General features: G+C 40.3%; 1 protein-coding gene across 7 annotated transcripts in view; it reads right to left on the bottom strand.

Moving 5' to 3' along the window:
- The window catches only part of gapvd1 (GTPase activating protein and VPS9 domains 1), a 29,657-nt gene extending 8,381 nt beyond the window's left edge, over positions 1 to 21,276 (bottom strand). The window contains exons 1-17 of one of the 7 annotated variants that reach the window (XM_086031162.1): positions 21,093 to 21,276; positions 14,132 to 14,350; positions 13,735 to 14,002; positions 13,068 to 13,640; positions 12,867 to 12,950; positions 12,193 to 12,327; positions 10,889 to 11,069; positions 10,237 to 10,317; positions 8,304 to 8,461; positions 8,010 to 8,139; positions 6,764 to 6,889; positions 6,279 to 6,452; positions 3,823 to 3,960; positions 2,083 to 2,217; positions 1,432 to 1,551; positions 1,115 to 1,192; positions 147 to 493 (exon numbers count right to left, since the gene is read on the bottom strand). In XM_086031162.1, the coding sequence (XP_085887288.1) occupies positions 147 to 493; positions 1,115 to 1,192; positions 1,432 to 1,551; positions 2,083 to 2,217; positions 3,823 to 3,960; positions 6,279 to 6,452; positions 6,764 to 6,889; positions 8,010 to 8,139; positions 8,304 to 8,461; positions 10,237 to 10,317; positions 10,889 to 11,069; positions 12,193 to 12,327; positions 12,867 to 12,950; positions 13,068 to 13,640; positions 13,735 to 14,002; positions 14,132 to 14,316 (2,913 nt within the window). In that variant the 5' untranslated portion in view covers positions 14,317 to 14,350; positions 21,093 to 21,276. Of the gene's footprint in view, positions 1 to 146; positions 494 to 1,114; positions 1,193 to 1,431; positions 1,552 to 2,082; positions 2,218 to 3,822; positions 3,961 to 6,278; positions 6,453 to 6,763; positions 6,890 to 8,009; positions 8,140 to 8,303; positions 8,462 to 10,236; positions 10,318 to 10,888; positions 11,070 to 12,192; positions 12,328 to 12,866; positions 12,951 to 13,067; positions 13,641 to 13,734; positions 14,003 to 14,131; positions 14,351 to 20,820; positions 20,964 to 21,092 lie in introns of those variants that run through there. The other 6 variants (XM_086031165.1, XM_086031164.1, XM_086031166.1 and 3 more) reach the window with 6 other exon arrangements.
- Between the last annotated feature and the right edge of the window lie 1,564 nt (positions 21,277 to 22,840).

The raw sequence follows: 22,840 nt of genomic DNA, 5'->3' as shown, positions 1-22,840 counted from the left end.
ACAAGTCAAGCTATGGAATCAACAATCTTGTTACTACAAAAACGGAAGGGGAACTTTAACACCGTCTTCTGACATTGAAAGAGGAACATCACCGTGACCTTGATCCACAATGTACCTTAATGTAACCTATCGTATGGGCTTGTTACCTCTCCTTTCAAGGAGTCCTTGAGGGGCGACGAGGATGACCGTAAAGCAGAGGCCCCGGCAGAATCACGCTCCTCAACTGGTACACGGCGATTCACCCCGGGGTCACTTGTGGGTCGCCAGCCTGGGCAAACAATGTCAGAGCTGCGACTACGGACCAGTCGGTCAGTGAAGGAGTGGCGCTGCTTGTTGTGCTCAAACTCAGCCTGAGCCAAGTTGTGGGGCATGAAGAGGGAGTGGCGCGTCTCCTGCCCGACGGCACTGGCTTCAGGGATGGGGGGATCCGGGGGTGGGTGAGCAGGCCTGGCATAGTGCACCTTAGGCCTCACTATTGTCCCAGTGGTGGAACCTGGAACAATAAAAGCCACAGGAGAAAAAAAAATGTACAGGAAATGTGAACTCTCGCTACATTTGGCTCACCATCGAATTTAATTTAAGATGAGATTAATTTTATTATGGGCAATATATTGATGAATTTTGAAGTGTCCTTTCATATAGTCATGACATTCTGAGAGTGCTAAGGAAAGACAAATATGGGAACAGAGTAGGCCACCTGTTCCAAGGGTACACCCTCACATCTCTTGAAGAGCTTCCAAAGGCGGATTTTTTGTTGTTGTTGCTGCTATAAGCACAGTGGGGGAATTAGAACGTGCCAAAGTGCTTGGTGTGAGGTCTCTCAACCTGTCATCCCTTCACCTTGCCACAGACATGCAACCACTACTCTGCAAACAATCTTGGTAGTACAATGCAAAGCCTTTACAATCTTGAACAAAATGAACAAAAATAAACAAACAACTGGGCCAACTGAAATTGCATATGCATTCCTGCACCTAACAATTGGTATTAAAACTATGGGGGAAGAACAGGGTTACTTTTTCGATCATCTTGCTCAAGCTATGCTCAGCTATGCTTTAATGACAGAAATTTCTAACCCTGATCGTCTGTTGAGCATTTTAGGAGTGAAATTTACCTTCACCACAGGAGAGCGAATCAAACATGACCAATAAAGAATCAGCTTGTGAGGCTGGTGAAGTCAGATGGTGTGCTCCTGTAACAATACAAGCAGATATGAGATCATTAACAGCCATTACAAAACCACCACCGATACACAAGTGCACATCCAACTGTACAATATTTCTTGGTAATAGTGGAACTGTTGAGATGTCAGTCTACAGAAAGTGCAATTTATATTAGCGACCACTCTGGAAGTGACAGCGATTGATGATTCTCGCTGCTTTGAACTGGACTAATGGCTTAGCAAGCCTAGTGGGGATGTGACTCTCCTACCGCTGCCTGACTCTTCCCCATCTGGACTGGTCACAGAGTCCTTTCCCCCAAAATCTGAGCTGCACTCTGAGCGCAAATCCTCTATTTTGTTGGGGATGTCCTCTGAGGTTGCACTGATACCTGCAGGGCAAAAAAAAAAAGCAACTTAGTAGCAGCAAGATCTAATGGGAAATGCATTTGCGGTCAAAAGAAAGACGAAAAGAGATTGTGTGTTTTTCCTCTTTAAACTGCTTTAATTGCTCAGATGGGAACCCAGTGAGCACTTTAAAGTGGTGGCGTAAACTCCCATGGGTTACAGAGGTAAGAATGATACATCTACAGACGGCATCCAACCCATCCAGTGGGCAGAGGTTATTTTAGTTTGCATTTGCCGACAGCTGTGGTTCAATTCCTGGAGTTGGTCGTATAGTTACCGAAGGGTCGCTGGTTCGACTCCAGGTTCCAACTGTCCGCTGTACTCAAATGACTTACCCGGCTTAATGAATACATAAATTATATTAAATGAAGCAAATGGCTGACAAGAATTTGCAGTGCCGGCCACAAGAGCCATCAAATGCAGACATTTGGACAACAGGATTATTCCAGGCAAATCTGTACTGTTATTGTTTATCTTTGTATGACTGTGCGTATGAATGGAGTTTAGATTTATACCTGAGACAACACTGAGGCCAGGAGTGCTTGGTCTTGAACTGACCTCCCGGACTTCTGTATCATCTGAGGTGCTACCAACCCCTGAGCAGCTCTCAAGCTCCTGCAGCCGTTCCTCCTGTTTCAAATCTGGGGCTTCTGTAAATGGTACAAAAAAAAATAATTATAAATTAAACATTAACTCAGTATCAAACGATGATTTTCAAAACCTACTCTTCTTGAAGTACAGTTAAGTCCGAATTCAACTAGGGTGTAGTCTTACAGCACAGTTGCTACTCCAGATACAGTGGTGGTGGTTGCTAAACAGTTATTCATTCCGTCACTCCAGCCCTTGCCTCTTGACTATTATTGCCAAGTACACACATATGCATGGAATCAAAGGATACATTATCACGAGTGATAAGAGCCAAACAAAACCATAAAGCTAGTGAGGCCAATTCTTTGGCTGCCCAATGGAGCTGTTAGGTTGAACCCAGAGGCTCCATATGTACAGCAGTACTCATTTGCATGCTCGTTAGTAATAATGTGCTGGTGAAGTGGTCTGCAGAGTGTAGTTTTCTGCTTCCAAACCATGAAACAAGCACAGTATTTGAAAAAAGGCCTCTGATCGCACTATTACTGTTCGAAACAGGAGCAGAAACAGAATAAAAAGCAATCGCGAAATTCATGCATGTCATTTATAGCATATATTAAAATGTGTAGTTAAAATGTGCATAAGACACTGTATTTCCAAAGATACAGTTAATAAAGACTATTGATTTCAAATGAACTAAAAAAAATGGTGCTGAGTACGTCTCATTCATATAGAATGGAGTCTAATGATTCAAACAAAAAAGACAAATGATCATAATCTGTTTTTACTTTGCTTTTAAGTGTTTTACACTTTACTTGTAAATGACTTTAAATGTATTTTTGATTATGTGAAGCACATTGAGTTATCTTGCCTTGCCAGTCACAAATACAGCATACACAACCCAGCACATTCTAATCTAATGAGACCCCACAAGATCTTTTCATTTTGGTCCTGCCTTTAAGAGACTATAACGCTCAATTTTGATTGACAAAGTTGAAATTTTACTTAAAATATTTAGCTACATGAGTGAGTATGCTGTAGTGTTTTTCTATACAGCAGCAAACTATGCTAAACTAACCTAGATTGGACCATAGCAATCAAAACTGAGGATCATTTTCCTTTTTCAGGATTCTTGTAATAGCACTAATTATATTGTGCAGGTTGAGCCAATAAAGCGTCAGGTGAGTATGTGTACATTTGACTTATAACTGGACAACTGATACCCGAATGTGATCACCAACATGGCACGATAAAATGTACACAAGTCTGGAATTGATGGCATATAAACTGAACTGACTGAAGACAGCTGCTGTCCTTGTGCTTCCCTCCCCACTGTTCCACCACAGGTGCAAACACACCTGGTGGTCCCTCTAAGGAAACCCAGAGCTGCCTTTTATTGGCACACAAGGATCTGCCCTGAAAGACAGGCAAGTGCATACAAATATGATGACAGATGTGTACACACATTTTAGGTGTGGAGCACATAATACAACCACACCTGGTGTCCCAACCCCCACTTAAAAGGGAGTAGAAACATGAATATGCATACAAGTGCGTGCGTGGAAACACATATTAATGACTGTTGTGGGAGTGAAATGCAGGCATCATAAGGATGACCCAAGACAACAAACAGTCAGAAGGTGACAGCCGGATGAACCTTGAGACCCCACCTGAGTCACTTGGCAGGACCTCCACACTCCATGCCTCGCTTGTGGTCTCGGAGATTGTGGAGCCGTAGGGGTCCAGCAGCACTGAGCCTGATCCTGGGAGGCACAGCAGGCTGCCGAGCATGTTCTCTGCAGCTGCCCCTGAGAACAAAAAGGAAAAAGACTGACCCTCCTCCTGGACCTAAAAGTCACCTTCATTGTCAAAGCCATTTTTTCCATTCTTAAGTTTTTCAAGGTTCTTGTTGAGTTTTAATGGTCCTCATTTTTATTTATATTCTATGAAAAGGAAGTAGTTAGAGACAGCACCAACCCTGTACCAAGGTTAGAGGTAATTGGGAAGAGATCACCTGGCCTGGCCTTCCGGGCCTCAACTTTGAGCTGCTGATTACGCTCATATTCTTCATAAACAAATTAGTCTCCTGCATACTGTCCACTTCCATTCGGGAGAACACAAATTAACAAGGCGGAAAAATGCAGAGGAGTGACAAATAACAAGTAGGAGTCAGTGTTCTAGGCTCAAGACGCCCAGTGATAGCCGCTCGCCCAGGTCCAATCATGCTTCCACTTAATGACACACATGCACCATGAGCAAGCACATACGCCAGTGTGTTGTGATGGGAGAGTTCTATCCCGCTGTCCATGTTTACAATGTTCAAGAGTGCTTGTCTTTCAGGTGGATGATTAAATGAGTGGCACAACAAGAAGCGAAACAATTAGAATTTCTGCCTCATTATCATGGTAATCTTATCAGTGGGATAATGAGGTATTAATGGATATTTAATGTGCATCTCATAACCCAATCCCTTGGAGAAAACACATAAGGAAATCGCTGTAAATTCACTTAATGACGGAAAAGTCCCCCAACGCCATATTCCAAAGAATGAAAAATGGCGCATGCAAATGAGAAGGAACCAAGGTCAATAAGACTGCAGGGACCAAATGAATGTCAGAGAGAGAGGAAGACTGAGAGAAAGAGAGCTTGGTAACAGAAGCACCCAGGCAGGGAAAGATGGAGATACAGTATCAATACCGTATTTAAAGAAATAGTGCAAGCTAAAATTCATGAAATAACAAGACTGTTACATAGTACTGTTGTAAAACACAATGTGTGCATATCCGGTTGGGTCTCGTGCCATAGTTTAAAACGCAGAAATGGTTTGTTTGTGTTGCGGGCTGATCACTTGGATCACTCGTGACATAACAGGCAGATGCTTGTGAGTGAATATTTGTATTATCATTTATAATACACTCAACATTTGTGGTTCAAACTGACAGGGTCATAACAGGAAAATGACACATTGACACCTCTTGTGTTCGACGAGGTGCATTCAAACAGTCGGACATTTCAAACTAAAACAGAAAAAAGTCCCTCAATGCTGTAAACGTTAATGGCTACAAATATCAAAATAATCTGGGCTTTCTATCAATCTATAAAAGCGGAAATATAACCAAAAGAATGATAGGTGTTTTGCCAACTTTGCCATTTTACTTAATTACTATCAATGGTCCATCTAATCAGTTACTGTATGTTACAACACAAAAAAAAAAAATCACTAGGCTTCCATTCCTCTTTCTTGTGGCTGGGATGTCAAACGTTACATAATCAAAGAGATTTTATACTCCCTAAAGTCTTAAATATTAAACAACAACTCTTTAAGGTGGCCTAACGTTTTTGTAAAGTCATGGATAGAAATATCAACAGTGTGTAAAAACATGTTAAATGTTTTTCGTGTTCAATTGTAGCCAAGTGTTCAAACATTTTCAAAATGTATTTATTAATGTAATTGAAGCGTTAGTTTTAATTAGTATCCTTAAAAGTATTTTGTTGAACTAATACAATTAAAATGAATTAGAAAAGTTGTTTAGCTTTCATAAATAAATGCTGTACTCAGCATAGAAAATAAAATAATTCACAATGCTACTCCACCATTGAAAATAAACCAAATCCAGCTTCACTTGGAACAATGACGAAGGGCATCAATGTTCATTTTGCAGGAGACTATACAGCCCAAACACGTGGCTTAGCTTTTGGACAACATGTTTCTTTTCTTTCTTTTCTTTTCTGAGAATCGTAACAGACTTCTGAGATTAATGTATTTTATACAATGTTCCTGTTAAAGAAGATTCTGAAATAAATGTGTGCCTGCCCTGTAGCATAAAATAACATCATGAACTATTCTTCAACTCACTGTCTTAACTTTTCAATTCAACCACTGAATGTCCAATGACACACAATTATTTTCCCCGCCTCCAGACCTACACAAAATATTGTAAAAGTCTTCCATGTTCAATAATTACCTCATGGTGTTATTACACAAATGTGCCACAAGGTGATGACATTGTCCTGAAGCTATTTGTTCAACAGAGACAAAACAATCCTCACAAGGATAACATGGATGTACTACAGTATATATAAAGGCAGATAGAAATTACACCTAAGTAACAAACCCTGGCCATACCTGCTATTTCCTGCAGTCGATCTTCATCCATGTTGGGGTCAAAGTCACTGCCAAGCACGTCGGTGCTCCAGGTCTCACTGACAGTCTCAGAGATGTCCCGATCCTCTGTTAGGCCCATCATGTCTCTGATTTCAAACTTGCGCAGTTTATCATCCAAGTTGTCTTGAGTGGTGGCTGATTGAGACCCACCAAATAGAATGACTTATATTGCACACACTTAAACATACACATACTATCTTTCATAGTCTGTCAGCATAACACTAAACTTACTTTTCCCCTTTATTTCACAGCAAAAAAATAAATAAAAATGGGATAGGAAAAAGTTTGTTCAATGGGCACTAAGATACGAAGGCTCCTGAATTAAAATGTTATCAAAATTTCAATTCCCCTGTTGAAGTAGAAATGATGGGGCAAGTTAAAAATGCTTTTCAACTTTTCTGCTAACAACATGTAATTAAATTAAATTAAATTAATTAAAGGCACACCTTGTTCATGCTCCAAAAGCTGGAGAGCCTCCACCCCGTTGCTTCCTGAGGGTCCAGCTCCCAGCTCGGAAACAGACTCTCCCTCCAGGTCAAGAGATGACACTGAATTAGAACGATTAGATGGACCTGAGGAACATATTTAAAAGAACAACTTGATGTCCAGTTTGGCGAAAACCTTGATTCTACATACACCAATGTGACACCAAAGGACTTGATTACATATTGCTATCACCACAGAGGATGTTTTTATTTTACATTTTTTTCTCGGTTGCTTTGGCACATTTCTCAGAAGTGGAATTTGCAAAACTCAGAAAGTGCATTTCTCAAAACAATTCGTAAAAATAGAAAAACATAATGGTTCCCCTGCAAAAGCAATTTTTGTATTAAAATCCTTAGTTCAGCTCTCAAAAGAACATGCCAATGCCATCACAGAGGGACAGGTCTTTGTGTCATTGTGTATGGATGAGAGTTATCCATAAAATTGCTTAGTCATGTTGCCAATTTAACCGTGTACTCTGAAGGGATGTTATGATGTAAACTGCGGCTAAAGTTTTGATGATAATGATTTTAAATTGTAGGTTACACCTTAGTGCATATGGAAGATTGATTGTAAGCGACCGGGCAAGTTTTACATTTTACTTTTACTGTTTGCACTGTAATTTGTTGATAAACCATCTCACTATGACACAAAGAAAAAGTCAGCACAACATACCACCAAAAAAAAAAAAAAAAAAAACAACTACAACTACGCAACAATTATCTTCACTTGATGAGCTACTTCAGAAAACCGGCTAATCGGTGGTTGCTCTAATGCTTCACACATTTCCCTTTGTTAGAAAAAGTCAAGAGCTGTCTGGGGAAAAAAAAGCTAATGGAAATATCTAGGAATATGTATGAGACATGACAACTTGTTCAGTCATTTTGCATGTAAAGACTTATACGAATAATTATCGCCAAAATATTGTGCGGTGTGAAACAATTCAACAAAGACCCACTGTCTTACATTTTGATCAACATGACGTAAGCAATTGATAATGTCGGAAACATCATATTTTGAGGCAGAGCCATGTGAAGTGGACACATTAGCACGTTTTGTCCACTTTCAACATTTAGATATAAAGAAGCATAGTGTGAAACTTTTGTTAGATGGTCTATTTATAATTCAGTGCAGGCCTAGTGAAATATTTTTTCTGTAGCTCTGTGTGCCCTTCTAGTTTCTTTATTCCACTAAAGACAGAAAACTAACCCTCAGAGATGCCTTCCAAGTTGTCACTGCAGAGTGAAAAGCGCAGCGTTTTGTCAGGTTTACCATGCAGCTTTGTGTCATCTGCATGGCCGTCGCCTTGGGCAACATCAGCCATCTGCAAGTTCAAAACCTATGGTGGACAAACCAGTAGAGTGGAGAGTATTGATTCCAAATAATAAATATTGTAATATTACCATTAAACTCATAAAATGGATGACAAGATCAAATGTGTCATTTTATTTATAACATCATTACCTTTACTTCAGTTAAATGCACTACTTCAAGTCACATTACCTCATTCTCTGACATCATTCCAGGGACAGTCTGAGGACCATTTCCAAACGATATTACAAGCACCTCCTCTGGCATCAGCTCCTGCAACGACTCTTGGGAGCTAGCCTCTGCTTCCCCCTCCTGGGCTATGTTGGTACGGCTACGGCTTCGAGCAGCTGCTGTTGGGCGGTTGCAAAAGAAAATGTAAAGGTTACTATCAGATGATAATCTAAAAGATTTAGGTTTATTATCTAATTTTTTTTCTGAATTAAGTGCATCTTCAAGATATATTATGTTTGGACTTGTTGAATGTGGTACTGCAGCAATTCATGATTAACTTAATGTTTTCACGGTAGTAAAGAGGCAATAGTCTTGATGCGCTTAGCATGGTGATGTTAGTCTATATAAAAATCTGCTCAATGAAGGTCTGAGCTAAAATATCATGCAAGGACCTTATTCAAGGGATAAGAGAGTTCGCTTACACAATAGTGATAATAGCACATGCACATCCATTTGCTTCCACACACGTAGCAAAGCATAATGTCACTGCATAAAATCCACTATGTTACACTCTGCAGGTTTTAAGTCTTCAAGTATCATATTTTTTAACGTTTTTGAATTAGAACACGAGCACAACTGAGAATGATAGGCCATTTAAAGTCAAGGATAAGCACGGGCAGGCAAAATATCCTTGGAAAGTAGTACAACTATAATTTAATTTTAATTCTGAGATAACGTGACTAATGGGAGTAAAGGGTAACAAAGACGGACCGATTGGTCCAAGCATCTGCCATATGAAACTTAGGGAAATTAAAGAGCAGTACTGTACTTGGTGTCAGTGGTGTCTATTTGCACTGAAGGTTCATTTTTACCAGAAGATTCAGGGGGAAAGAATATTGTAAACCCACTAAAATATCCAGGATAAATATGCATCTATGGTCACCCAAACGTAGAGGTTGAACTATTGTCATGCATGATGTCACATGAGACCTCATCATATCTCACAATATTTCAGCAAATGTTATGATACTTTAACTAAGGATCTAAAAACAATAGGGTTTTTTTGTCTAGGTTTTTATTTTTTATGGCAAAGGAGAAAAGCGTACTGGATTCACAGTACAATAAAGCATAACTTACAAAAATTCAACATTAATTATCAAAGATGATAAGCAAAGTGCACACCAGAAAGTGGGATACATTTAGTTTTTGTGAACACACTAATGACAGTTAAACATTTTGGAAATGGAACAATTGCCTGCCCCGTACTTTACACTCTGTTTTATAATTGAAACAGTTGGACAGTGGAATGGATTCAATCTCCGTTATTTTCAACGGGAGAAATGTGTTCTAAATTCACATAAATCTTAGGTCGAGCAGAAACTTAAAAAATGTTTGTCTTCGATCTCAAACGTTCCACTATATTGCTTTGGCATTAGACTTTTACAGCTGGAAACACACTTGAATACAGCCTTTTAAAGGTGTTATCAGATCCCTTCAAGAAGTCTAATGATTGGCTCTATGGGGTACATGAGCATTTTTGTATTGTGTATGCCTTGAAAGTCCCACTGTATTCCATCACTCCAGCACATGATTCAATGGCAGACTACCAGACTTTGATCTACTGGACTGCGTGACTTTTCAGAATCAATACCTCTAAATTGTACAACTTTATTTTCGTTTTGGGTACAATACACATTATGGGCATGAATAAATACATAAATCAATGAGAAAGTAACATTTTGGCCTAACTAATGGAGCAAATTGCTATGCAACGTTGAGCAAGCAGGGTGAAAGCACAAGCACAAGAGCAGTGCAAAGTGTCAGCACCAGGGTTGAACTCATTTGGTGATTGGTGCATGCAGGATGCTGTAAGAATTTCACAGTCTAACAGAAAGCTTACTAAAAACACAAGATGGATAAATTCTAGCTCCGATGCACCCGACAGGTTACCCACCAAAAGGGGTTACTAATGGAATATGAGCAGACAGGGAGGTGGTTGTAGGGTCCCAGGATGTTAGAGCAGCTAAATGTTGTCCTGGTCATTCAATGGCAGCACAAGAGGGGGGAAACGACAAAGGTAGGGAGCGGGAGAAAGAATATAGAAAACATCTCACACTTCAATTCAGAAATAATTTGAGTATTCAGACTTTGTGTATTACAATCATATTTCATAAGCAAGTGGTCCACTTCTAATTAAGAACGCGTTGCGTTATAATCATTTGTCTTGAAAATACTAATGAAGCTAGTTGAGGCATCTTTCCAACCCATTCCAATTAAAGTTGAGTTCATTTATATTTGGTAATTTAATTGGTTGTCATTTTTGTAATTGAGCCCCAATACAGACCAAGCTAATTATCTTTATAACAAGCTGGGAAGGAGCTCATTAACTTTGTATAAAAACACAGGCCTCTAACTAGCCATCACTGCCCAGCTTGTTTATTTTGCTCCTCATTACAGACAACATTCTAATTGTTCCTCTAGTTCGCATTTAAACATGCGAGTGTATAACAGGCCACACACCCGCACATCAACCATTTACAAGTGGTTGCATCATATTCAGCATACTAATAAATTCATTATAAAAGACGGGCAGAGGAGGTGAGTACCTATGGGGAGTCTGTTCTTCTTATTAGCAGGGGAGAGCTGTGGGGTGTTGGAAGGGGTAAGTTCCAGACTGCTGCTCTTCCCAGTTTGCGATTGGGGCACATTGGCCAAGAGGGTTTCCAGAGCCATGTGCTCCTCCTCCCTAAGGTGGTCTCCAGCCATTACCCTACGCACAAAATCCACCTATGCATGAAGAGAATTACATTCTTTGTTGAGGTTTTCACATTCTGAACAAGCAACAAACATAAATATTTAGAAATTCTGCACAGTTGCCATAGAAATTAGCAATAAGTAGAGATTGATGAACACATGCAGAATAACAATGATTGATGAGGGCAATTTGGAGAATTATTAAGATTATATAGAGATACGTCTCTAAAACATTTCATGCAACACACTGTAGTCTTCTGGAATAATAGTTATTTAGTTGTTATCTTATGTCGACGTGTGACTTTGGCTGCATTAGGATTAGGCAAGTAATAAAGAAAGTCTTGTTTTCAGAGAGTGTGTGTGTGTGGGGGGGGGGTGCATGTCCTGGAGTAGGCTTTTCCATAAAGTCCAAAGAATTTCCAACAATGTTGAATATTTCTCTTCAACTGAACTAAAGGGAAGCTTGAGCCTCAGTCAACCCAAAAGGAAACTAAATCACGACAATTTCCAACATGGCACTATTCAGTCCGGCAGATGACATGGCATTGGCCAGACGCGCATCAGACAGACGCATGAAATGTGATTTGATACTCCACAGAACTCATTTCCACTGCTCAAGAGTCTAGCGGTTGCATTTACACAATGTAAAATTGTATCTTTAAATTAAAATATTTATTTTAGAACAACTTTACATTCAAAAATGTTTATAAATGCATGTTTTTACTCATCTGCTTTTTTACTGATCGAATGACAGATTGGACCCAATACAGCAGGTCCCCGGTTTACCAGGGTACTGAGGAATGACGCTTCGAGGTTACAAGAATGTGCAATGAACTAGTTTGCACAGCAGGGTAAGAATACGCGACCACACGGAATAAGAAAACACAGTCAGTTACTGCCAAACTTTTTTGTTCATTTGATTGTTTTATATTTATGGCCTACACGTTTTCCATACAAATAGTTACTGCAATTATGTGACTTGACTATTGATATGGTTAGGTCAGGTTATGTTATGAATAGACTACGACACATTGCAAATTCTGTACAAATTCGGGTTTTGTTGCCAATGTAGGAACTGTACTCCAATGTAAACCAAGGCCCCCCTGAAATTTGAAGGATATAGTTTAAGATTTTATAGCAGCAGCAAAAATTTTACCAATGCTATCAGCTGATGATGCGTAACATATACTGCAGTCCTGCTTAGGCCTTCGAGAAGGTTCATTGAAGACATAGGTGGTGTTTCAACTGCTCTTCCACCAATCACGACATCCAGAAAAGCAGCAACGCAACTCTGAAAAAATATGTACAGAAATATTTCCTTAAAGCGGAAGTCAACCAAAAGATATTTTTTTTAAGAATATGTTCTATGCAGGCCCATTAGTTGAAACATGGCACTCTGATTAACATTGTGTTTGTGGAATATGAGTTAAGCAACAAAATCCACACATTTTAGCCATCTCCGGGGGCGGCCATTTTATAACTTCTGTCGACTGAAAATTACATCTCACATCCTCATGTCTCAGATAATGACCAATCATAGCTCAGCTTCAGAAAACAGGTGAGCCGTGATTGGTCGTTATCTGAGGCCTGAGCGTCTGTGACGTCATTTCCAGTCGACTGAAGTGACAAAATGGCCCCCCCGTGAGATGGCTAAAAACGTGGATTTTCATATTATTATGATTTCATATTAATCATATTGCTGTTTCAACTAGTGGGCCTGCATAGAACATATTCTTGGAAAAAATATGTCTGGGCTGAATTGCGATTTAAGAATGATTTGAAAAAATAACGCTTCATTTGAATAAATATGCAATTAAATGTAATTCTTACTTTATCAAATTTGGACAAACAACTTTTTCGTCTAGGGTCTGCATCGTCATCTGCCATCGCCAGCTGCTGCAAAAGCTGGCCAACCTTTAGTTTAAAAAAAAAAAAAAAAAAAAAAAAAAGAATATTATGCAATCAATATACAGTATAGAGTACATAACAAGCTTGTGAAATAGTAAAAAGAATAGTTCCCATTCTACTTACCTGCATTAAATTGAAGCGAGCCACTTCATTAATTGGGGCATCTGAGATGATCCCATACTGTTCCGGGTTAACAATTGCTGGACAAATGAAGCAGGTCAGCAGTAGGTCGGTACACATGGTACGCACCTCTCCCACCTCTAGACCTTCTACACATGACAGCGTCTTGTACATCTGCGACACAATCCATCGCAGGCTATGGGGAAAGCAGTAGGTGTTCTGCTTCAAATAACCAATAAACTTGTTGACCAGAGCAACTAACTTTGCCTCATTGGTCTCAACAGCTGCCTGCACTCTTTGCTTGTAGGCCTCAGAGCCCTTCTCTCCAAAGCGCTCCTGCTGGACTGGAGTCAAGCGCTCAGTCACTTTGCCTGGGTCGGTTTCCAGATGGTCCTCATCTTCCACCAACAACTGCATGATGGGCTCGTGGAGGGTGGCAGTTAGGAAGAGTTTGGCTGAGTACAGGCCCTCAGAGAACAGCTTGAAAAGGATGCTGAAGGCGCATGTGCCTCGTCGCAGTAGCCGCCGTGGGTTGTCACTCTCCTTTAGTTCAAACTCTACTAGGTACCGCAACACCTAGGATTAGCCAATGGGGGAAGGAGGACAATTCTATTTGATCTTTGTGCTAAGCCTAAACTGGTTACTAAGCGAGTGGGCATGTAGGCCATACCTGTAACAAGTAGCTCTCATCTTCCTGCATGATACAGTTGCCATAAAGAGAGGTGAAGACAGTGTGGATGACCCCCTGAGTGTGATCCTGGTTCAGCCTTTCCCCTGCCACGAGGCATGATGCCACCAGTCTGGGGTTCTCCCTCAACCGGGCCAGGAATTCACCATAGAGGGTCTCATGGAAGCCAAGAGTCTTGTAGCCATCAACAAACTGCGTGTCTTCCAGCATTTTGGCATGTTGGCAGCATTCAGCTGGTGAGGCTTCCACACTTAAAAAGCCAAAGCTTAATGTTAAGGTCCATCCATCTCATCTCATGTCAAGAAAATGCACCAAGTCAAACATCAATCAATAGTTTGTCATATTGCAAACAAATGAAGATTCTAGAGTGTCATCTGACCTGGTGAGAATGAGACGATCGAGGTTGATCCGCTGTTGCTTGGCAATCCAGGCGGCCCGGTATAGCCTCTCGGCTGTCTTCAGAACATCGCTGTTGAGTCTCTGGATCAGCTGCTTCTCTGATGCCACATAAAGCCGCTCCTGCTTCAGGTGGTGGGCCAGAGTATGAATGTCTGGCTTCACCATCTTCACCAGCTCTCACAGACTTTGAAGCAAAGAGCTACAGTGAACAGAGAGGCAACTTTCTAAATAAATAAAATAATTCCAAGAACAATTCAAACAAACCGGTGTGGTAGCTAATTCTTAGTTACCACAACATGACAAAGAATAGTGTAACTTCTGGATGAAACACTGATCTAGGTGACCATCCGTCCATTTTCATCTTCACCTTTAAAACAACTGGTAAAAGCAGCTACTTTGACTGCCGTGATATAATATGCAAAGAATGGAGAGAAATCATCGACAACACCACCGCGTTTAGCAAGATACATCCAGCCAAATATATTTACTTTAGTTGGCGGTTTCAGGGAACAGCATCACAAAATATGTTGAGTAGACCATAATATGATAAATAAACAGTTGGGTTATCCTTTACATAGACGGACATGAGAAGTGCTCAGAAAGAGTCAGTAATACAGACAGTATGTCGGATTCAATTAATGAATGGTGATGGCAGTAAAAGGAAGTGTCAGAGGTTTGCTAATGTCAGGAAAGAACAGCTGCAGACTCATTATTCACTACTTAAATATACAGTGGCTGATATCCTACGACATATGTGGTTGCTTTATATACATGGTGGGTCATACGTTTCCACACATCGGAAAAAGTATCACTTATATTTTGTATGTTTCAGACACCCGAAGTAACATAGGTATCATAGGTATACAAACCCTATGTATGGAAACTTATGGCCCACCTTGTACAGTGACTTCATTTGAATCGCTCATTTATCAGGTAATCGATTTTGCCAATAACAAAAATAAAGGTTGCCTCAGTAGTTTGATATTTAATAAATTAGCACATTGATTCACATAAAATCAGACGATCAATATTTTCCAGAGGTGGGCATTCCGTCCCTGAGACGGAACGGTCCGTCCCTCCGTCCGACTGAGACATTTTGTGGACGGTCGGACGGAGAATGAGAACTCTTTTAAGGAGGACGGACTAAGCAACGACGCAGGTAGGTTTTCATCCGTCCCACTAATCATCCCTAACGGGGTCAAGTACCGGCTGATGTGTTGTGTTGGGTTCTTTTAAAAAGCATGACTGCCTGCTAAGCCTGCACACTGGAGTGCTCTTTTTCATGTGTGTTCCCAACCTGTAGTATCGTTCTCACAGGTATAGTCTGCCCTCTAGTGGACGCCCATTTCACTGACGAGGAGAAAAAAAAACACTGAAAGTAGGGCTGGGCGATATGACCATCGTTAAGGAATTTAACGTGTTGACGATCTCATAAAGCCGAAAGATCGTTTGATCGTCTACAGGGCACATTCTATACAGTTTAGCTCTATGGTGGCTCAAAGCCGCTGACGCACACCCGACCAACCAATCACAGCATGCACAGTGCACCGTACGTGACACTATCCACCTCTCTGTTTGTTTGTATAGCGGGAAGCTATAGCGGAAAGTCTTCACGAAGCAGAGTTGGTCCCGAAAAGAAACTCCACATCCACAGTGTCGGTTTGGTTTGGCTTTTCCTCGGAGGAGAAAGCGCAAACCAGTTATTTGCAAAGTTTGCACAGACTCGGTTCGGACGCCAGATGGCAACACGACATATCTGTTTAATCACTTGCAAAGACAGGACCCAAAAAACTACGCCGACAGCCAAAGCAAACGGAGATCAGACACATGGTAACCAGAGACAGCCGCTAGCTCCAAGCTAACACAACCCACGGTAACAGAGATTACCGAGAGATTTGAGCCCAGAACCTGGCAATTGTCTGTGATGCAAATGTGATAACCACTACCACCACTGCTTCCTGACTAACACCTGTTTCCACTTGAATCAGAACTATAATTGTATATTTTGGTCATGTCTTTTAAAGATCGACCGACAATGCTTGTGTCACAAAAAGGAAGTAGCAGTGTAAGCACATTTTTTCACAAGCATCTGAAATCACAACACAGTAGAATATGCTAATCACTCTCCCTTTTCAAACTATAGAAAGCCAAGGTAAACAAAATGAGCAGAAAAAGCAAGAAAACTGAATAATTACTTGGGGAATCCTCTGCACAACAGTCTCTCTTTGTGGACAGTTGGTAACATAGTAAACACTCTTTAGGCTCTGGGGATTGGAATGAGACAAGACTGCTGGAAACTACCTCATAAATGGAACGGCTGCAAGGAAGAGACAACGCTCGCAAGCTAATTGACAACCACAGCATTTGAACTGATATGCCTGACAAATTGAATTGGTTATGCAGATTTAAACACATAATGATTAGCCATTCACGTACTTCCTTTGGAAGGAGAACAAGGGATACTGATCTCACAAACGTACATGTAAGGAGCAGACTGCTGTTTGCAAAGTTTTTAGACTGCATGTATCATCAAAACTTTGATCTATACTATAACTCGGGTGCTGGTCAACACTTAAAATTTGGTTAAGAGAGCTCTGTGTGAATGTTGTTTAGGAAGGAAATACTTAAACTGTCTAAGATTATTTTGTTGGCATGCCATTATTCAAAAACAAGAATGGAACTACTAACCAACAATGTAGCCAGTGGCCAAGGCCAAACAATCATAATTTGGTAAAGTCTTATAGACAAAGAAAATAAAGACAATGTCAAAATGATCATATTTACCAAGATTAACCATTTTGGGATGGGGAAAAAAATCCCTCTCTCTGAATCTGCTCAAATCTTTAATAACCTCCCATGTCTCACCTTTAAGGAAGATATTATGGAAATTGGAAATTAGTTTTGTTCCTATTCACTTAAGAGGGTGACAAACATCTGAACAACCGGGCCAAATATATGCATTTTGCTAATTTCAATTTCTTTGATTCACTGATGTCTCTGAAAGATTATGCCATGGTGTGAGCTGCGGTGAGAGTGTTTTTCCCCCTCACGGACTGCTCATAATACGGTCTGGGCGTACAATTTGTAAATGACAATCATGTTTGATATTGACGGTTGCAAATCCTTGCGTGTGAGGTCAACATAGAGTTCGATAGAGCCACTGAAGTATGCCAACTGAGGCTTACATTGTTGCCACTTCTATTTGTGTACTACTATTGCCCCCCCCCCGTCATGCTTTAGTTCACAAAATCAGTTAGGATGTTAAAAATCAGTATGCGTGTGTCGTGTTTCACATACATACAACTTCCTACTAGATGTTTTAATGTACTTCCAGGTAACTAGACAAGTAGGCTGTTCATGATGAACTTAAGAAATCATGAAGCAGCACATTCCTCACATATTTGGATGGAACTGAAAAACAAAATAGCCTTAAGTGACTTGCTGGGAAGTGAACAGGCATTTATCAAAAGGCCTCCTGTGCAAGCTCCAATGCTAGCAGTACCAGCTGCATTGAACTGCCTGGTGGGCCACTCACAGAGAGCACAGAGGAACTATAAAGCAGAAGAGAAACAACACAAGTTAACAAGTTAAGACCTCAATGCTTCAGGACAATACAATAATTCGGATTGAGACAGCAAAGTACATTAACGAAATAGAACCACTACCAATATTATTTTTGGTTAAATGTTCTAAGATTAAAAAAATGCAAACAATACAGCAGCATTAAGTAACAGTATTTCTCAAGCACGCACACACACACACACACACACACACACGCCCACACACACAAAGTAGTCAAGCCAATAATCCAACATCCTCTTCCCACTTCCCTTTCAGATAATTCCCTACACTGCCCATAAGCAAACTACACAAGTAGCATCCTTGGCTCTTCCCAATGACATGACAATGGCTGAAAACTGAATCACACCACTTTCGGAGCTGAAAAAAAAAAATTCGGTCCCACTTTATGAATGGGGCTAAATTAAAGTGGAAGTCATGTCAAACTGTTTATTATTTACTTTACTGTTTATTATTTACTTACATTTCATATGTTATACTGTACCATGTGCCCCACTAGTCTAAACACAACATTCTGACTAATATTGTATTTGTAAAATATGAATTAGGCAGAAATATCCACCATTTTTTTTCCATTTCAGGAGTCAGCCATTTTGCCACCTGCTGTCGAATGAAAATGACATCACAGTGCCTATGAGGACTCAGGTACCGACCGTCACGGCTCACCTGTTTTCTAGGTTTGGACATGTGACATTCGCAAGCTGAGTCCTTAACCCATTAAAGCCGGGAACGCAAAAGTGCGTTTCTCCATTTAAAGCCGGGAGAGCGTATTCATCATTTTCTTTTTTTAATTCAATTCTCGGTCTGTTAGCCAATGAAATGCATCAGAATATACATGTGACGTGTCGTGAGTCGTTTGAGGATATCCAGAATTTTTGGAGGAGTAATGGCGGCACAGTCGATCGCGGGAGCTCTGATATAAGTCACGGCAGTGATTTAGACCAGTGTTTTTCAAACTCTGTGCCGCAGCACATTGTCAGGTGCGCCGTGGGAAATTATCTAATTTGTGTGCCTGGCAGCGTAACCATGCCTTTACTACATTGTAGTACTCTTCCATACCAGCAGGTAGCAGCAGGTAGCTAATTGTCTTTGTTTAGAGACAAGCGAATTAGTGACGCATGTTTATCCAAACAGGCCCATGAGTAAGCACACTGAGTAAGTATCAATATGAAACATTATAAAATATATTTTTATTAACACTTGCTCTGCTTGTACTAGCTTCCGGGAATAACAGAAACGCGTATACGAACATCACAGACATGTGCGATTAAGATGGTTTGTTCCAAAATGTCGGAATACGTGTTTTTACGCTCGCCGATCAGATTAACAATAGACATAAACTACCTCTCTCGTTCTAAATAAAATCTTGATCGGAATAGGTTTGATCGGGCCAGAATATAATATTCTGAATGGGGTGTGAACATGAAGCATTTTCATCCCGATCGGGCATTTATTCCAAATAAATGTGTCCAGGTAAACGTAGCCACTGATGGCATTTTTAGGCAGCAAGTGGCAAAATGGCAGTCCCCTGAGCTAAAAACAGGAGGATTTTCCTGCTTAATTCATATTCCACAAACAGAATAATCAGAATACGGTGTGGTGGGGCGTAGAACATAAGATTGTAAAGAAAATGTTTGTACTTGAGTTCTGCTTTAAAGCATCAATAAGAAAAATACCTGAGTGACTGGTAAGATCAGTTGAGAAACATAATGAGCATCCCTCAACCGAGTTGGAACAATAACCATACGAAAACCCACTTCCGCCCTTGCTTAGTCCGTCCTTTTTAAAATATTTCTCGTCCTCCGTTCCCAAAGTGGGTGTCTATTCGCCATTGTCAAAGGCCACGGAAATAACAGAGCAACATGGGGGCATTTGGCACTATACTGTTAGGGGAGGGATGGTACAAATAACAAATCCTTCAGAAATATCAAGATTGGTGCCCAAAATGCCACTCATGGTTGGTTGGTTGGTTGGTTGGTTGGTAGAGACAACACAATTTCAAAACATTTATCTAGTGTAAAATGTATGCACGGTTTTGAAATCCTGCCTACACACAATCCAAGTATGACCACGTTTGGTGCTGCTCTAAACAGCTCCAGTTAACTAAACTGTACCAAAATCTGGTGTGATTGGAGAGGGACTGCACCTGAACCAAGTCACAATGGCTTCATGCGCTCAGATAAAGTACACTGTCAGTTGACAAGAACACAAATCTTGTGAGGAAACCAAACAAATCAGAGATCTGAGCACTAAATGTTTGAGTCTTGTTGCACAAGTGTAGTAATGCATTTGCAAATGTGTTGTTTTTAAAACACCATTTGAGGAAAGAAATGTAGCTGCCTGCTATTACTGTATATTCTATAATACGTTAGCGTGACTGAAAACGCTTGATAACCAAAAACTCGCTTTTCTGGTCAACTGGACAAAAGTGCATTTCTAACCTTATTTTAACTACAATTCATGCACCCAAAATCTTAACATTTATGTAAAATACGCACCAGGAACTTAAGGAACAAAAAAAACAAAAACAAAAAAAAACATGACTGATGTACCCCGGGGGACGTTCACAAATACGTACACTACAATAACCTTTTTCAAGCATTAGATAAGGATTCCTGCATTTTTAAAATTTCAGTACTGTATGTAAAAGCTTGAATCAGAGAGAATTATGTTAAAGTGCAACATAGTTCGACACTACAGCAAAAATACTTGTCTTGTCAAATTTAATTGCGGCATCTCCGCCTGTGTCAGTCAAAATTGAACATTATCTATGATGTGGGTATTATACAGCTCCAATGATGGCTCTCATGGGAGTGTGAAGGTTAGTGTATCTAAGGCAGGTGGTAAATGCCACATAATACACACAAATGTATGCATTTGACGAGACAGCACTATAAAACAGTTCAGTTTAGTCTTACAAGATGCGTCCTAGTGCTTCACTAGAGCAGCTGATTTTGGCACGTTTAACAAAAAATGTTTCAAATCAGTTGTGTGTGTTACAAATTTACTACGTTGGTTCACTAGTCCAACAGCATTAAAGCCGACCAGAGATTTCATAGTTGAACATAACATGAAAAGCACGAAACTTACACTGGGTTACTCACACAAGCCTTGGGGTCATCGATAGAACCTACATTTATTGTAGTGTCCTGCGTTCGCACTGATTTGGTATAAGGACCCTAAAACAACAAACATTAGCCTGCCAACGTTCACCAAGTTAGGCTGCTAACCTCAGCTAGTCAAGTGCGGAGAGCTAACGATGAGCTAAACTCGGTTGGCTACGTTAGCTTAGCTTTGGTTGCAAGCTAAACAGTGACCAATATAAGCTCAACAAAAGATGCAACGTAAATCAAGCAACTCACCGAACTTAAATGGTATATGTTGTTGTATCACAGTACTACCAAACACAGTGGATTATGAGATTTATCAAGCTTGAGAAATTGTTTGTCCGCGGTTGGCCGTCTCGCACTAGGTGCTGCAGGAGCGAACCGGACTGTCATTTGCTGTCATCACGAGGAGAAGCCCAGAACGCGCATGTGCAATCCATGTTAAAGGCAGAGTCCATAGAAGTGAAAAAGGAAAACATCACGTTGACTTTTACAGTGCGACTTTCTTATTTTTTTCTCTATAAGTAATTGTGTCACTCTCAAATAGTTCAATATAGCGGTTTAATGTACCCTGAAAAACAAATGTTACTCATTACATTTTCATAGTAAACTATTTAGTATTTACATATTGCCGATAATGTAAAATCCAAATTTAACCTGGAGTTTTATCAATGAACAGCTACAGAATTGCATTGTTGTTATTATTTAAGCAATTTATTAATTAAAATCATCCGAATTGACCTTATCAGTGGGATCATTGTAAATAATTGGCGGTATACATTTAGCCTCATTTTACGCTACATTTAAAGACGTAGCCTTTTTTTGCTGCATACTGACAATCATGCTGTAATTACACGCAATGCTCCGCTAGATGGTAGTAGTATATTAAGGAAAACAACGCAAGACTACCAGTACCAGTAGCCCTCGCTGCAGAGCGCAGTTCGAGGCGTGGCTCAACCTAAACGTTTGACTCCGCCTACGCAGATTCTAAGCGCCTTTTAAATTTATTTTTTGTTAAACTATTTAGTTGGGGGTTTTAATGCTGCGTCGTCTTATGACGTCGTGCGTACTTTTTTAATACTTTATTGAACATCGAAAATTACAAACTCTCAACCCTCAGTCAGTGAGGGCGTAGCTAAGAACTGTTTGACGGAAGTGGTTGAAACGGCCATTTGACGTCCATTATGGGTAAACAGAGGGTTGTAGAGCCACGAAACATTGTAAAGCGTGTTCAGGGTCCCTCAAAACGGCGGAGTTGATATTGGTTCCGAGACTCTAGGCCACTGGGTTCAAAAGTTGTGGTCAAAAGACGACCTCCACTTCGACATGAGTAGAATGTGTAGTACAAAATGTCCCCAGCAGAGGGCGAACTCTCTGTGTGGTTGAGGTCAGTCTGTTGATGTGATGTCATAAGACGGCAAATCATTAAAGCCGCCAAGGAAATAGTGGAACTCCAAAAAAGAAAAAAGAAGGCCCTGAGATGTCGAGAATTTAATGTAGGCGAAGTCAAACATTTAGGTTCAGCCACGCCTCGAACTGCGCTCTGCAGCCAGGGCTGACTCCAAACCGCGGCCATCAGCTAGCACACCAACAGTGCAAGAAGGCTTTTGATCATTACCTTAATTGGGCAAGACATTTGAAATGACACAAAACCATGGCCTTACACCGGGGCTAAGGTGTACTATAGCCCCGTCAAAAATATGTGCAATTCGATCCAGTTAAGCCCCTCCAGCATTTTATTTGATATTCTAAAATACTGTATACTCATTAATTATTTTCTCAACCCCATGCATTGGTCAAGCCCCCTCTAGCACCGGGAGAGAAACAATCCTGGAGCCATGCTGGCGCAAAATGTTGTTGTTGTTGTTGTTGTTTTTAAACAAAGATCTATGATAGATTTAAATTTGTGTGAATGAGCCAAACATTGTACACTGATATGAGTTCATTTGAAATGATAATGATAATAATAATAACAATAATAATAATAACAATAATAATTCGTG

Source organism: Filicampus tigris, chromosome 5, assembly GCF_054856515.1.
Source record: "Filicampus tigris isolate MCC_2025a chromosome 5, RoL_Ftig_1.0, whole genome shotgun sequence".
NCBI lineage: Eukaryota > Metazoa > Chordata > Actinopteri > Syngnathiformes > Syngnathidae > Filicampus > Filicampus tigris.
Note: the sequence above shows the minus strand (reverse complement) of the source record. Positions and strands in the feature narration are given on the sequence as shown.